Here is a 15,552-nt window from a genome sequence, read left to right on the forward strand (position 1 = left end):
AGTTGATGGTGCATTTCCAAATATCTCTTACCATTTGACTATAAACTCATCCAAGGAGCACCTGGAACATCTGCGACTGACAATGGCAGAGGAACTTCTGAAAGCCTCAGGTAATTTATTACTTGTACAAAAACGCCCGTCATTTAGACTATGGTACAGAGTATAGATTTTTATCGCAGAAAAACCACACATGTTGTAACATCATACTAAGTAGTAAACATATGGTCATGCTATTTACAGTATGTACCATTTACCAACAGAGCTAACATATAACTGCATGTTTTCAGTATTCAAGAGGGGACATTACTGCTCATTATGTGCTGCCTCAAAATCCCCCGGGTGGTGGTGCAAAAACATTTTGGTTGGGTAATGTAGCAATGGTTATAACATTTTTATGGGCACACCATTTTGTTTACAAGTGTGTGTTGTGTGTGTGTGTGTAAGAGAGTGAGTGAATGAAAGAGAGAGACTGAGAGAGAAACTAATTTTTACTGAGCAATTTGTTAAGATTACTATGATCATTTTTCAGATTGAATGTCACCGCTGCAAGACGGGGTTTCATGTGGCATGCCTTTCTATGTCAGACAAGCAGTTCAAAAGGGCTCAAAAGGTTGACAGGAAGTCCTGCCTATGTAAATCATTTTGAATTCCTTTGTCTCCCGTCCACAATCTAAACATGTACATAAATAAATTAAAAGAAAACAAATGAAAATGTTTGAAATATTAAAACATTCGTGGATCATCAGTTCTGTTAATTATTTCATTAATAGGACATCTATTTCTTGAAGAAAACCATTCAATACAGTACGGGTCATTTTGACCCCCTTTATGCTTTCGTGAAGGTTTTTTTGGTTCATGCATTGCAGGGTTAAATATCAAAAATCTCAAATATCAATAACAGGTGTGCGTCATACCTGACACCTAGTCGAACACTGTACAGTTGGTTGTGTGACTGTACATCATTCCCTTCAAATGCTATTGAGCTTTAAATGATGGTATATTTTGTGTATGGGCCCATGCAGTAATAAAATACATGACAATATTTATATATGATTTAATAGTTTATTTTGATAAATATCAAAAATCTAACAGGTGTGCGTCATACCTGACACCTAGTCGAACACTGTACAGTTGGTTGTGTGACTGTACATCATTCCCTTCAAATGCTATTGAAGTCAGAAACGTGTTTAACAATGTCGTGTGTAACTTTAGAGACGGTCCCTTAATTTTCGCGAATATCGAACGTGCAACGTCAAAACAACTTTATTCCAGTAAATGCTCCTCGGTCTGCAAAGGGTTGGGGAAAATGGTGTGAGTTGCTTCAAATGTTCAGTTTAATTCACGTTTATTGTCAAAACATTATGCCTAAAGGCAGCGAGTAGCAAAAATCCTAAGTGCCGTGAAAGGGAGATTTTATTCATTTAATTAGCAATGCTTTTTTTGTGTGTATTTTTTTTTATGTGTATTTTGTGACTCTGAAGCTTTGAGTTGACAACAGGTGAACTGATGTGTCTCACATTTCCATTTTTTTTTTATAAAACATTTTTTTTTTTTTTTAAATTTAATCTATTTCACGTTTCTATGTTTTAAAAGTATTGATTGATTTATTTTCTTTATTATTTTGGTAACATCTCGACTCTTATTTTGTAAAAAGCTTGATACACTTCCGGGGTAGCGTCGCGCGAACATTACCAAATGTTGCTTCCTTCACACAGCTGTTAGCAACACCCCCTTTACAAAAAAAAAAAAAAAACAGAAAGAAAGAATATAGATATTATGTATACAAATAATAGGAAATATACAATTAATTTTTAACGACTTAGAGTAAAATAATAATATATTTAATCTGAAATAAATGTTGTTGTTTTCGTTTTCATTAAAATGCACTTGGTTAGCTTTCGCTAGAGCGTCCTGCTCGTTTAAACAAAGGTTTAGCATTGTTAGCATGCTAACAGCTAACTAGCAAACCTTTTGTATCTTGGCAAATATATCAAGTATTTGGCTCGTAAAAATAGATATACAGGAATATTTTATTAACGTATATAATCTGGAATTGAAAGGCTTGCGAATGCAATCTTGGGTGTAAATTCAAGGTTACGCTAGAACGTTATGCTTCACTGATAACAGACGACGTCATGGAGAAAGGTAAGAGTGGTGTGTTATTTATTATTAGAACAATAAGTAGTAATATATTCCTAGAAATAATCTGGAGAATGTAATCTGATCTCGTTATTGGTCCTGTGAGAAGAGTTTCATCTTTGAGCTATTGACCAGGTTAGTTTGATGCACCAGGTAATTCACCTGTTTATCAGGTATTGAAGATCAGACCGTGTTTAATTCGAATGAGGTATTTATAATTTTATTGATAACATGTAAGACAGTCAAGTGAGACAACTGGAGATGAATATTTGTGCTTTCGTGTCCTCCGAGTGTGATTAAATGTGGTTGTGTGCACTGTTTTGATTTTGTCCATTGATGATGCTTGACTATATCCTTTTTGTGTGTGTGTGTTTCAGACGTTAAAGCGGATTCGGTCCCTGCAGTGGTTGGAGGGGTAAATGTGGCAAATCTGGCAGCTCAGAGCAGGTCTGAGGACGAAGATCAAGCCATTGTGAAGGATATAAAGAGACCAGCAGCTCAGACCTTTGGTGGAGGAGGTCTAGTACCAAAAAGGAGAAGCTCTTCCAGGTACAGTCTACGTTCATTTCAGATAACTGCTATGATATTAGGTTGTGTGATGATGATGCTGCTGAGTTTTTTGTGCATCTCGTGGACACCTGACCATCACATCCGTATCTGGTTCTTCCCCAATCTGTTGCCACAAAGTTGGATGCACACAGTTGTCTAGAATGTTTTTGCATGCTGTAGCATTATAATTTCCCTTCACTGGATCATGACAATGCCCCTGTTCACCAAGCGACGTCCATGAAGACATGGTTTGCCGAGGTTGGTGTTGAGTGGCCTCACAGAGTCCTGACCTGAAGCCCACGGAACACCTTTGAGATGAACTGGAACGCAGACTGCACCCCAGGTCTCCTCGCCCGACACCAGCGCCTGACCTCACTAATGCGCTTGTGGCTGAATGAGCAAGTCACCTTAACCATGCTTTAAAACATAGCGTTAAGCCTTCTCAGAAGAGTGGAGATTGTTATAACCGAAAAACAGAGACTAAATCTGGAATGGGACGTTCAACAAGCACGTATGATTTTGATGGTTAGGGGTCTGCAAACTTTTTGGCCACGTACTATAACATTTCATATTGTTTTCGCTGAAAGAAGGGAAATAACCATGCACTTAACCCTGTGGAACACTGGTTAATCATATCAAAGTCCTGTTGGAGTTTAGTTTTTACATATGTATAGTGTAAATGCGTATCCTTAAACAACCATATACAACCATCCATTTCTTTACAGGTCAATTAAGAGGAAGAAGTTTGATGACGAGTTGGTTGAGAGCAGTCTGGTTAAATCCTCCAGCAGGGTTAAAGGCCCACCAGGCATAGAGCCGATCCGCTGCCCTGGAGCCGAGCCGTCGTCCAGTGAGAAAAAGAAGGTATTGAATATAAATATTGATGCACAAATGTAGTTTGTTTTTACCTTCTTTCTTTTTTTTTCTTCTTTTTTACCATTTATGTTGCTTTTGTCTACTAATTATGTTTATTGTTTATTCTTTTGTATTTATTTCACTTCCTGTTCCATTTTGTTGCTCTAATTATAACGAAAGGATGCCATCATTGTGGAGTTGACAGTATTAGCATGTCTCTACTGGAGGATTAAACAGACTATAAACAGTTATGCAGTATACAGTAGTATACCAACATAACCCTTCATAAAAATAAGCAGTGGGTGATGTTTGAGGTCAAACATACAGTCCCCTTCGAAAGTATTGGAATAGCAAGGCCTATTCTATTGTTTTCGCTATACACTGAAGACATTTGGGCTTGAGATCAAAAGATGAATGTGTTAAACAAATTAAAACCTTTTGTTTGAGCTCACATTTTTTCAACTGATCAAAAATATTGGAACATGTGATTGATGGGTGTTTCTTGCTGCCCTGGTGTGCCGTGTTAGATTGATTGTTTAAATAATTAATACCCAACTGAGCAGCATTTCACCTCCTGAAGAGGAGACTGAAGGGAGAAACCCCCCAAAACAAACAACAACTGAAAGAAGCTGCGGTACCAGCCTGTAAAAGCATCACACAAGAAAAATGCAACAGTGTGGTGATGTCAGTGGGTCACCAGCTTGATGCAGTTATTGCAAGCAAGGGGATATGCAACCAAATATTAAGTGTTATTTACTTTAAGACTATCTGTTCCTATACTTTTGCTCACCTTAAAAATTGGGTGGTCTTCCACCAATGTTTTAAGTTGTTTAACACATCTTTATGTAAGTATCGGGTAATTAAAGCTGAAATTCTGTTCTGTCATCTCATATTCATCTTTTGATCAATAGAATTGGCCTTGTTGTTCCAATACTTTCGGAGGTGACTGTATTGGAATTCTGTGAGGGTGGTTTTCCGTCCAGAACATTTCAAGTCTGTTTATATTCTTGCGTTTGTGCTTGTGAACTGCACTCTTAAATTCCGACCAGTTTCTAATAGTGTTAATAGTTTACGTTATATATAATATAAATAATGTGTGTACGTATATATAAAACCTTTAACAGACCTAATTTGGAGACTTAGTTGGCTTATGCAATCTATCGATTTTATGTCACCCGTCATTTCATTTTAGATCACCAATAGTGTTCAGTTTTATGTATGATTGACACCTTACTGAAGAGCTCCAGTATACAGACCTGTTTTACCCACCGCTAAACAACATACATTTTTGTGTGCGTTTATCAGGTGTCCAAATCCAGCACATCTTTAACTCCTCCTCTCACCATGGTGATCACGCCGTCCACGATCACCAAACGAGTGAAGAAGAGCAAGCAGCCTCTGCAGATCACTAAAGACCTGGGACGCTGGAAACCCACAGATGACCTGCTTCTCATTAATGCAGTGCTGCAGGTCAGAAACACCTCGTGTCAACAAGTTCAGACGTTATTGTAGTCTGTCACTGTAGTTTGATTGAGGAGGTTATTATATATATATATATTTTAATGGTTTTATAAGTGTAGGTCATTAATTGCTACTATTCAAGTTAATGACAGTTAATGAGCTCACAAAATGCAATAATACTAATAACTAGTTTACATTAATATTAAATAATAATAGCAATAAATAAATGACCAAGGAAAATTTTAGTAACTGGATAACACTTGACCAGATTCTTCTCTGACCAGTGAGAAATTCAGTACCAAATCTTTAATAATAATAATAATTACAATAACAATTATTATTATTAATATTATTGTTATTTTTATTATATACTAAAGCAGTGGTTTTCAAAGTGGGGGCCGCTGCTCCCTTGGGGGCCGCCAGGGGGCGCCCGGGGGCCTCAACAATTTGGTGTGAAAAATAAATAAATACATGATTTTTTCTTTCTCACTCTCAGACAACCACACACACACACAATCAATTCCTAATGTAAAGATGTAAGATGTCATTATTAATAAAAAAAAAAGGGGGATATATTCAGAAGTCTGTATTTTTAATGTGTTTTAAAGACATCTTGCAAAAGGGGGGCCTCGGTCAAATGTTAATGCAATTTGGGGGGGTCTTGCCCTGGAAAAGTTTGGGAACCCCTGCACTAAAGGATTCCAACTCCACATTTGCAGCTGAAACTTTACCATTAGCCATCAGTCCAGTACTAAAAGCAGGGTGCATACAAGGTGCGTACTTCTTGAATTTGGCTTTTTGAAATTTAAGTACTGGAAAACCTTGAAAATAGCCATTTTTATCTAGTGGTGCTTTAAAAGTGCTTGAATTATAAAACTTCAAGAAATATGAAATCGCTCAATAACTTTAAAGTGTTTACCTCTCTCTCTGCGGCTACTCTGTTCAGTTAGTGGCAGAGAGGAGCAGCATATTCATTCTCTTCTAACTTTCTCTCCTTTACATATACTTTACATATAGCCAAAATCATAGCACAGCCGTTGTCTTTAAATTGGTGGTGATTTTGTCAGTCGATGTCATGAGCAGAGCAGCAGCTTGGAAATGGCTTGGAAGTGACTGCTGGTCTCTTAACATGTATATGTAGACTCTTAATGAGCCGTGTTTCAGTCGCTATTTCATACTCGTTCCATTGTCTGACAACAGAAACAGAAAAATATGTAAATGAGAACAGCTTTATTGGGAATTCAGTTGTATTAAAATACAGTATGTGAGCACAGAGAGTAAGAAAAAGGAAACGGATGTAAAGAGCTGACACTAGGCCGAATGCAAATACGACGCCATTTCATAATGAATACGCTAATTAGCGCATGACATCATCTAGCGACGTTTAGCGACTTTCCATTGAAAGTTATTGGCAACAGTGCTCCTGTCACTCACCCGGAGGATATTGATATTATACTGAAGAAGAATCAATCCCTGGGAAATGCAAGTTTACTCCAGAAAGGCTGGAAAATAATATAAAATTTGTTGTGTTTAATTATTATTATTACTATTACTGTTAATTATATATAAAAATTTAAATTTAAAAAGAAGAAATAGAGAGTATGTTTGAATGATATCTCATACCAGGAGCTTATGGTGTTTTGTAATATTCTTTGTTGTTGGAACATGGGGGAAATGAAGGTGGACAGCAATGAGGACACTGATTTAATCTTCGATGATATGAGCTGGTTATCTAAAGAGCTCATCAGACCACGTTTTCCTGTTGGACTTAATAATCGTATAACCACTTTCCATGCTGTAATACTGATGCAGTCACTTTGACTGTGACTGTTCACAGCCATCTTTCAAAATGTAGATCTCAAAGTTTTGTCGGTTCCATTTTTGTATGGTTTGAATGTGCAGTAAGGAAAAAACACCCAAACTAAACTTAACGAAACTAAACATAATTACCCAAATTACCCAAACGGTAAGATGAAATGCGAAAACAGACATACGTATGTTATGAATATTTACTAGCTAGTTAAGAAGCTGCATAATTAGCACTTTATTATGTGTCTAGATGGGTTTTGTTTTGTATATAGATGGGACTGAATAAATGTGAGTGAGTAGGAAAAGAATTTATAATCTTTGTTAGTGCACATGTACCATATGCTGTATGTGTGTTGCTCTTCAGACTACAGATCTCACCTCCGTTCATCTGGGAGTGAAGTTCAGCTGCCGGTTCACACTGAGAGAGATTCAGGAGCGGTGGTATGCTCTGCTCTACGACCCCGTCATATCCAAGTAAGCGCAGTGAAAAAATGTCTTTCGACGTGGACTGATTTAATTCACGTTACAGCTTGCCTGGCTTTACCAGACAAAAATGTTTTCATATCCTCCTGTAGGCAGAGAATTTGAGCTGCAGTTAGCGTGCAACATTCTTGTCCCTTTTCATTTCTACCATGATGAATGTATCTTTGATTATTCGTGTTGTGTGCAGGCTAGCGTGGCAGGCCATGAGGCAGCTCCACCCTGAGGCCATCGCTGCCATTCAGAGCAAAGCTCTGTTCAGCCAGGTCGAGGAGGCTCTGCTCGCCAAGATCAGCTCTGTGAGTCAGCAGGTTTTTTCCCCCAGAACATGTTCACTTGACCAAAGTAAAAAAAAAAAAAACCCCAGAATAGAAATTAGACAACAAGCAAACATGCAGGTACGCAAAGCAACAGCATTAAACTGAGTTCCCTGTAGAGCCTGAATATTGCCAAAGTTCAAAAGTGTAGAGAAGATTTAGTACACAAATTGAACAGTACACACTTTGTGCTTGTAAATCTCTATTTACGAACGGTAATGGGCATATAACCACCGCTAATGTAAGTTTATACTTTTGTTTATGTATCCAACTAATAAAAATAGCTCTTACCAGCAACTAGAGCTCATCCTCGGACATTGTCTGTTGGAATGGACAAATTATAAATTAAGTATCTAGCCCACCAATCAGGTGAAAGCTCAGGTATCAGGTAATATGCTTGCACATGTGGTTCTCTAGGAACCTAATTGACTAGGATAAAAAATTTGGCACTTAAAGTAATGTCATTACAGTATTATAGTGATTTTATTTAGTTAAGTGTATTAAAATGGAGTAAGGAAAACGAAGGAGTAGATGAATTCCTTTGAATGGCGTTCTCTTTACAGCATCAAATTGCGTCACATCACCCTAAAGTGTATTAAACATGCAGAGCAAAAGAAAATGTTTGTTCTGCAACAGTCAGAACATAAGTAGGGTTTTTCTTCCTCTGGTTAAATCAACATCCTACTGAACCTACTACAGATCAAACACTAATCGCCAGGAAATACACTCCAGCAGGTGGTGGGATTGTGGAGCTTAGCTGCAGATGTATGAAATTAAATCAGATTATATCCGATTTTTCTTTATCAGTGAAAGCTAATAGGGAGCAAGGATTTTGCTCTCAGGACAGATGAAAACCCCACTGCTGGTTACTTCCATATACGAGCCAAAGGAGTAGCTTGTCCCCTGGGCAGTGATTAATTAAAAGAAAGAAACGATAGCCCTGTGTCTGCTTGTCAGCTTGACAAGGTGCCTGGGTTTTTGTTTTGTCCGCATTTGAGAAATATGATGAGTATGTTTCGCAAATGTAAATGAAAAACCCGTAACCTTGTTGCTGAAATGGCAGTGCATGATTTTATATCTCTATTTGTGTTTGTTTACTGATGTAGGTGAGGAATATGGAGTATGTTTACCGTGTGTTGATTCACATTTTGTATTTCCAGACTGAATTGCCAAACCTGCTCATATACATATTGTGATATTTCTGCATTACCTCCATGTCTTCTTGGTTGATCCATGTTGTCATTTGCACACCTTTTCTGTGCATGTTTATGATTTGTTCAATCATTTCATTCTTCCTGTGTGTGGAGCAGAACAGTCAGCCAAAACTGGAGGTTTTCCAGGACTTGCTGAATAAGCACCCCAACATTTTCTACCCATCCCGCACTGCTAAGAGTTTGCTGGTACACTGGCAGCTGCTCAAACAGTACTACTTACTGGATGACCAAAGTGGTGAGCATGCAGTAAATCCCTGCACCTGAAAACCCTTTTAACCCATGACACTCACAGTGATTCCACATCTTTTTATTTTTCTCTCCAGTTCAGCCTCTGCCCAAAGCAGATCAGGTTCTTAACTTCTCAGATGCTGAGCAGATGGTCGACGATTCCAAGCTGAAGTAATAACACGCATCACACTCAGTGCATACGAATATTTCTGCACTGTTGAACTCGCATTTAAATGTTGCCTTGAACTAGAGAACTAGCGCCTTCCGATAGTCTGACTTTAATAATAATAATAAGAGTATTTCTACAATGTGTAGAAATAAAATAGTTTAGCTTTATTTTCAGCTCAATTGCACTTTTAATTAAATCTCTAGCTTCTTTTTTTTTCCTTTCATTGTTATATTGACTGGGTGTGTTTATATTAGGGACAGCAGAGATGAAGTACTGGAGCACGGTGAGTTGGTGTCACTCCATTCATGCTCTCTCGTCAATCTTAAGTATTTATTTTTGCTCTTCCTGCCCATTTCTGTTTATCCATGACTCATTAATTCTGCAATCACTGTTCTCTGTATAGAATTGATGGTTGCAGATCGGCACCAGAAGAGGGAGATAAGGCAGTTGGAGCAGGAGCTTCCACGCTGGCAGGTCTTGGTGGACAGCATCACTGGTCAGTCACACATTAACAGCAATGCTAAGCTACCAAACAGATAATCGTGCCATTTCAACATGCCAGATTGTATTATTACTTCATACAACCTTTGGAAATCCATACTGCATCTTCTTACTTGCATTATGTATTCAATTTCTGTCATATGTATGTAGGCATGAACTCACCAGAGTTTGATAACCAGACGTTGGCTGCATTAAGAGGACGCATGGTCCGATACCTTATGAGGTCTAGAGAGGTGAGTTTGACACTCTTCTTTCCCTCTGTTATTATGTAGTTGTGTCTCTTTTCTTTGAATTCATTTTCTATTAAATCTTTATATGAATTTTCCTTTGACTTAACCTGTTTTGCGTGACATCCGTTTCGCCCTATGGATCTAGCTTGAATAAAAATTAGCATACATTTTGCATTATTGGTTCTATAACCACTGAAAAAAAATTATTTGTCTGCCTCCTCTTAGATCACCCTTGGCCGTGCTACCAAGGACAAACAGATAGATGTGGATCTGTCTTTAGAGGGACCTGCATGGAAAATCTCCAGGCAGCAGGGTACTGAACTGAAATAAGAGATCCTGCTATGATATAACATCAGTTTGCTTTTTACCCATGTTAGAATTCCTGCCTAATATTTCTTGGCATTGAATGTTATGGCCTTTTGAAGATCATTTGTTGATCTAAATTTTGTGATGGTGTTTTATGTGGACTGTAGGGATCATCAAGCTCAAAAACAATGGCGATTTCTTCATCGTGAACGAGGGCCGTAGACCGATCTATATTGATGGCAGACCAGTCCTGACTGGTAACAAATGGAAACTTAACAACAACTCTGTGCTGGAGGTGAGGAGACATGAATAGTTGTGAACATTGTTCTTAGTGTTGTGAAATGCAAGGATCCTTTTTTTTTTTTTTCTTTTTTACTTTTTAAGTAAGATCGGCTCATTTTCAGCACAATTTCACCTATGCAAACATCTACGTGTAATGTCTACATATGCTCACTTCAGTTGGGCTACAGCTGCCTGTAAAGCAGTGTAATTATTAGTCTCAGCTATTCCTCTCGTACACTTTTCTGGCTACGAGCTTCACAATTGAGAAGGTTCTGGTCTTTCAGAGCAAGCTATAATTGTTGTATTGAAAAACATTCATGGCATCATGTAGGGCTGCACAATTAATTGGATATCGATCGCGATTACGATTTTCACCTCCCACGATTACATGAACATGATCGACTGTGATATTGACGTTTAAAGTTCGTCCTCCGCTCATAGAAAACTCCGCTGCATATCAAATCAAGTGCTTCCTAAACTTACAGCCAATCACCATAGAGTGGCGCAGGGATGACGTCATTTTGTAGTGCCAAAACCCTTAAACGGAGTTGGCATTTTAGTGCTCGAGTGGCTAGCTTCGCTTCGAGCTCCAGCGCTTTGCGCGAGGGGAAATCATGAAACTAAAATGATGCTAAACGGCACTACAGAGGTTGTCGGGGACGTTAAACGTCATCACTCCGAACGGGAGAAAACTTTGCAGATAAACTCAGGGCTCTACAGTGCGACCATTTCACTCGCGTTTGTGACTGAAAAGTACTTTGTGCGACTGCGAATAAATATTTATTCACACCGGTGCGGGTGACCTGTTCGGAGTTGTATAATATAATCGGGATAAAAACTACAGGAAGTCCAAAATGCATCTACACCGAGCAACAGTTACTTTCACACTGCTTTTCATCTCCTCGGTCAACCGAACAAGTGTGTAAATACTGCAGAGAAGCCATTATGATGACAAGAGTAACTCTGTACATCATCTTCAACTTCCCGATCTCACAATCCGCCATCTTTTATTGATCACGCAAAATGACCTGAACTTTCACCTGCTCATGTAGACACAGAGGTAAATTAATAATAATGCTAACGCTACAAGGTGGGTTTAATTCAAACTTCTTTATGAAATAATTCCTCACCAATCATAATCAAGAGTAGCAACTGTTCAGAAGGAGTACGGTGCTGCTCTCCTTCACGCTCTTCACAAACTCTAATGCATAGCATATTCACTTCATTTAAACTTCAGGTTGCCAGATATCACTAGAAAAGTCAGCTCCAGTTCTCATGTTTTGATTTAAATCCCCCAAAAAAGCACTATTATCAGCAGACATGGCAACACTGTACTGGGGAACCAATCTAAAACTGATAAACAAACAAACAGAAGACTAATAAAATGTAAAGACAGAAAATGTGCTTAGTTGTAAATAAATAATTTAATACAAAAATAGATATTATAATATATTCATAAAATATTAATATAATGAGAAATGAAATGATGTTTAATTACTATGGGTTGCATTTAATATCAATTTGACATTAAGCTTAGTTCACTATCTCCTTAGAAGACTATTAACCTTTTTCCTAATATGGATCATGATTGTGTTAATCTACTTTTAATTAGGATTCTTTATTGTTTAAGATATTTAAAAATAAATATTTTATGCTTGTTAATGCTTGTATCAATTAACCAACAGTATTTGTCATTGCTATTATTTTAATTCAATTAACAGTGACCATGAGCAGAGAGCTTACATTTAACTGTTTATGACAGACCTCCTGATTAAAGCTTAAACAAAAAAAGATCGGTATCTGGATCGGTATCGGCTGTAAAAATCCTGATCGGAGCATAAGTAATGAACACCATTAAACTAAAGCGCTTTGCATCTGACGAGTAAATGAACTCACCCAATCACATCCTATATGAGATTATTCATATATATACACAATATACACAGAGCGGTTCGAGAACTGACTCCAGCCCAGAACCATGACAGTGGAAAATGTCTAATAGTCTAGCTTTAAATATATTTAAGAGGAGCCGACTTCAAACACTGAACATTGAGGTTTATTGTATTTGTTTACGAGGTGGAACAGGTTAACGGTTCTTTTTGCATACAGCCTGTAAAATGAACTGAAAATATTAAATGTAGTTTATCAGAAGGTAAATTAATTTGTCATGCCTCACACCATGTTCCTAAATTCTGTTATAACTGACCAGCTCAAGTTTTCTCATGCTACTTGTTATATTGTGGCACATTAACATTACCATCTCTAAAATAAATAAATAAATAAATAAAATTTTAATTACAAATTTAAAAAGAAACCCTAAACTTCAACTGTGCTCCTAAATTTTTGTAATTAGGAGCACAAGTGCTCCTAAAATAAATTGTCTTGCGTCTCTCCTCCTGTACACACTGTTATTGACTTCTCTGCATTCACCTGAATTGTTTTCATTTAGTTGCATATTGTTATATATGATGTATATTTTCATTTGGTTGATGGCATTTTTATTTTTACTTATCCTATATTTTGGGTAAAATTTTATTTATATTTTGCTTCTACGAGATGATGCACTTTAAGGATCAGTCTAATTTGATGCAAAGATTTGTACATTAGCAGGAATGTAGCACGACATGGAGGTGAAAGCGGCGGTCTGTTGATTTAAATGTGAAAGTGCAATAAAAATATGTCGTCCCTAAAATCAATCAATAATCGCGATCTCAATATTGATCAAAATAATCGGGATTATCATTTTGACCATAATGTGCAGCCCTAGCATCACGTGCTGAAAAATCAATCAAGCATTTTCGTATTCCATCAGTAGCGAGTTATTTTGATACCCTCGCATTTTTGTTGCTTCAGCAGAAGCTAAAGGTCTTCTCATATTCTAATATTTTGAGATACTGGATTTTTGATTTCCATGAGCTGTAAGCCGTAATCATCAAGATTAAAACAAAAAAAGGCTTGAAATATTTCACTTTGTGTAATGAATCTAGAATATGTGAAAGTTCCACTTTTTGAATTAAATTACAGGAAAAAAATGCACCTGTACTTATAAAACACTTACCAACTGGATGTTTTTAAGAAGGATTATGAACAGTCACAGAGACCCTGATAACAACCAACAGCATCTCTGTGTAAAATTCAATCTAGACAGGAAGAAGAACCTGTTTGGATATTAGCACATTATTCTTTGTTTGTTTATATTTTTTACGAGTTGTCAGGTTTTCCCTAATTGTTTGTGTAAACACTGAAATGAAAATGGTAGACGGTATAGTCACACACTGTTGCATGCTGTTTTACTCTTTTGTGTCAATTGATATATTGTGAAAACCTCTTCAAGTATTGTGATACTGAGTGTGTCTTTTGTTTGTCCAGATTGCAGGGCTTCGCTTTGTGTTCCTCATAAACCAGGAGCTGATCTCCCTCATCAAAGCCGAGACAGCCAAGATGAACCAGCAGTGATTCTCAAATCTGCAGCTGATCAGTCAGCTCAGGACTTGTGCACTGTGTGTCTGAGCAGGAAAGTGGACTGCTGCCTCAGTAGATTGTCCTGCAGACAACTGTTCTAACTCTAGAAAGGTTATAAAGGGCTCTCAAACAAAACGCTTAGTGTGAGAATCCCCTTCAGAGCCGTAACAGAGGATTTGGACTAAAGGTTCAGTTAATAATTTTCATATTATAGTACTGTAAAACTGTACCAACATACAATATAGCCAAAATCTGACATGTAGCCAATACAGACACATCAGCTTGGAGAACTAACAGAGATCTTTATTAATGTTTGTTTGATTTTGATGTTGGTATAATTGTTGCTGTTTGGATTTAGGTCTTGATGTAATCTTTACACAGCGCTTATTCCTTCAGGAAAATGAATGACAAAGCTACAGTTTTAAAATACAGACATTTGAATATGAGAAGCAACGGCTAAGCTTTCCTGTGTGTTCATTTGCCTATTTGAAAGTGAAAATTTAAACCTTTAGAACAAAAGAACTTTTAAGGCGTACCAGATGTCAATAATATTTATCGTTATTGCAGTTTTTGCTGTACTGATACCACGGTGAGCGCCTTAACAAACCATGACTGACTAGGGAGTTTCCAGACTTTCTATGCTTGTTTTTATTAATCATGGCATTGACATGATTAAACGTTATATATAAAATTGGGTCAAGTCAATGCAGGCCCATTGTTAACTGTGGCATATCATAGGATGGATGGATAGTTTATTAATCCCAAGGGAAATTGCGGCATTACACTAGTGTTAAGAAGATCGTTTAGAGATAACATAAATACAGTAAAAATCACAGTGCAAAAAACCCCCAATAATCTAGTCAAAAATCTCTTGTGGAGGGGCCTTGCAGATATGAGCCAGCAGCTTCTGGTAATGCTCACATCAATCATCAGAATGGTTAGAAATTTTGACTGTGGCTTGATGGTTAGTTTGAGTATTTCTGTAACTGCTAATCTTCTGGGATTTTCACATACAATAGTTTACTCAGAATGACGCAATAAAGAAAAAACATCCAGTGAGCAGAAGTTCTGCTGACAGAAAAGCCTTGAAGATGAGAGAGTTCAGCGGAGAAGGGCCAGACTGGTTCAAGCTGACAGAAAGGTTACAGTAACTCAGATAACCGCTCTGTACAATTGGTTCCACTTCTGTCAGCCAAGAACAGAAAGATGAGGATGCAGAGGGCACGGACTCACCCAAACTGGACAGTTGAAGACTGTAAAAACGTAGCCTGGTCTAATGAATATCAGGCACACAGATGGTAGGGTCAGAATTTGGTGCCAACAGCATGGACCCAACCTACCATGTGTTGACAGTCCAGGCTGGTGGAGGTGGTGTAATGGTGTGGGGAATGTTTTCTTGGCACACTTTGGGCTCGTTAATATCAATCAATTATCACATGAATGCCACAGCCTAATTGAGTATTGTTGCTGACCATGTGCATCCCTTCATGGCCATGATTTACCCATCTTCTAATGGATATTTCCAGCATGATAAAGCACCATGTCACAAA

At 37.6% G+C, this 15,552-nt stretch overlaps 1 protein-coding gene across 2 annotated transcripts; it reads left to right on the plus strand.

Moving 5' to 3' along the window:
• The first annotated feature begins 1,169 nt into the window (after nucleotides 1-1,169).
• Nucleotides 1,170-14,455, plus strand: mcrs1 (microspherule protein 1). Of its 2 annotated transcripts, none has more exons than XM_053653337.1 (14): nucleotides 1,170-1,309; nucleotides 2,517-2,688; nucleotides 3,414-3,552; nucleotides 4,849-5,013; nucleotides 7,178-7,287; nucleotides 7,484-7,592; nucleotides 8,921-9,059; nucleotides 9,148-9,223; nucleotides 9,476-9,504; nucleotides 9,625-9,717; nucleotides 9,873-9,955; nucleotides 10,178-10,265; nucleotides 10,426-10,553; nucleotides 13,910-14,455. In XM_053653337.1, exons 1-14 carry the CDS (start codon nucleotides 1,276-1,278, stop codon nucleotides 13,994-13,996), a joined length of 1,452 nt encoding a protein of 483 aa, XP_053509312.1. In that variant the 5' UTR covers nucleotides 1,170-1,275; the 3' UTR covers nucleotides 13,997-14,455. The 2 variants fall into 2 exon arrangements, with proteins under 2 accessions (XP_053509312.1, XP_053509313.1); XM_053653338.1 differs by lacking the exon at nucleotides 1,170-1,309 and adding an exon at nucleotides 1,325-2,145.
• Nucleotides 14,456-15,552: the final 1,097 nt, after the last annotated feature.

This window comes from Ictalurus furcatus, chromosome 21, assembly GCF_023375685.1.
Source record: "Ictalurus furcatus strain D&B chromosome 21, Billie_1.0, whole genome shotgun sequence".
NCBI classification, from domain to species: domain Eukaryota; kingdom Metazoa; phylum Chordata; class Actinopteri; order Siluriformes; family Ictaluridae; genus Ictalurus; species Ictalurus furcatus.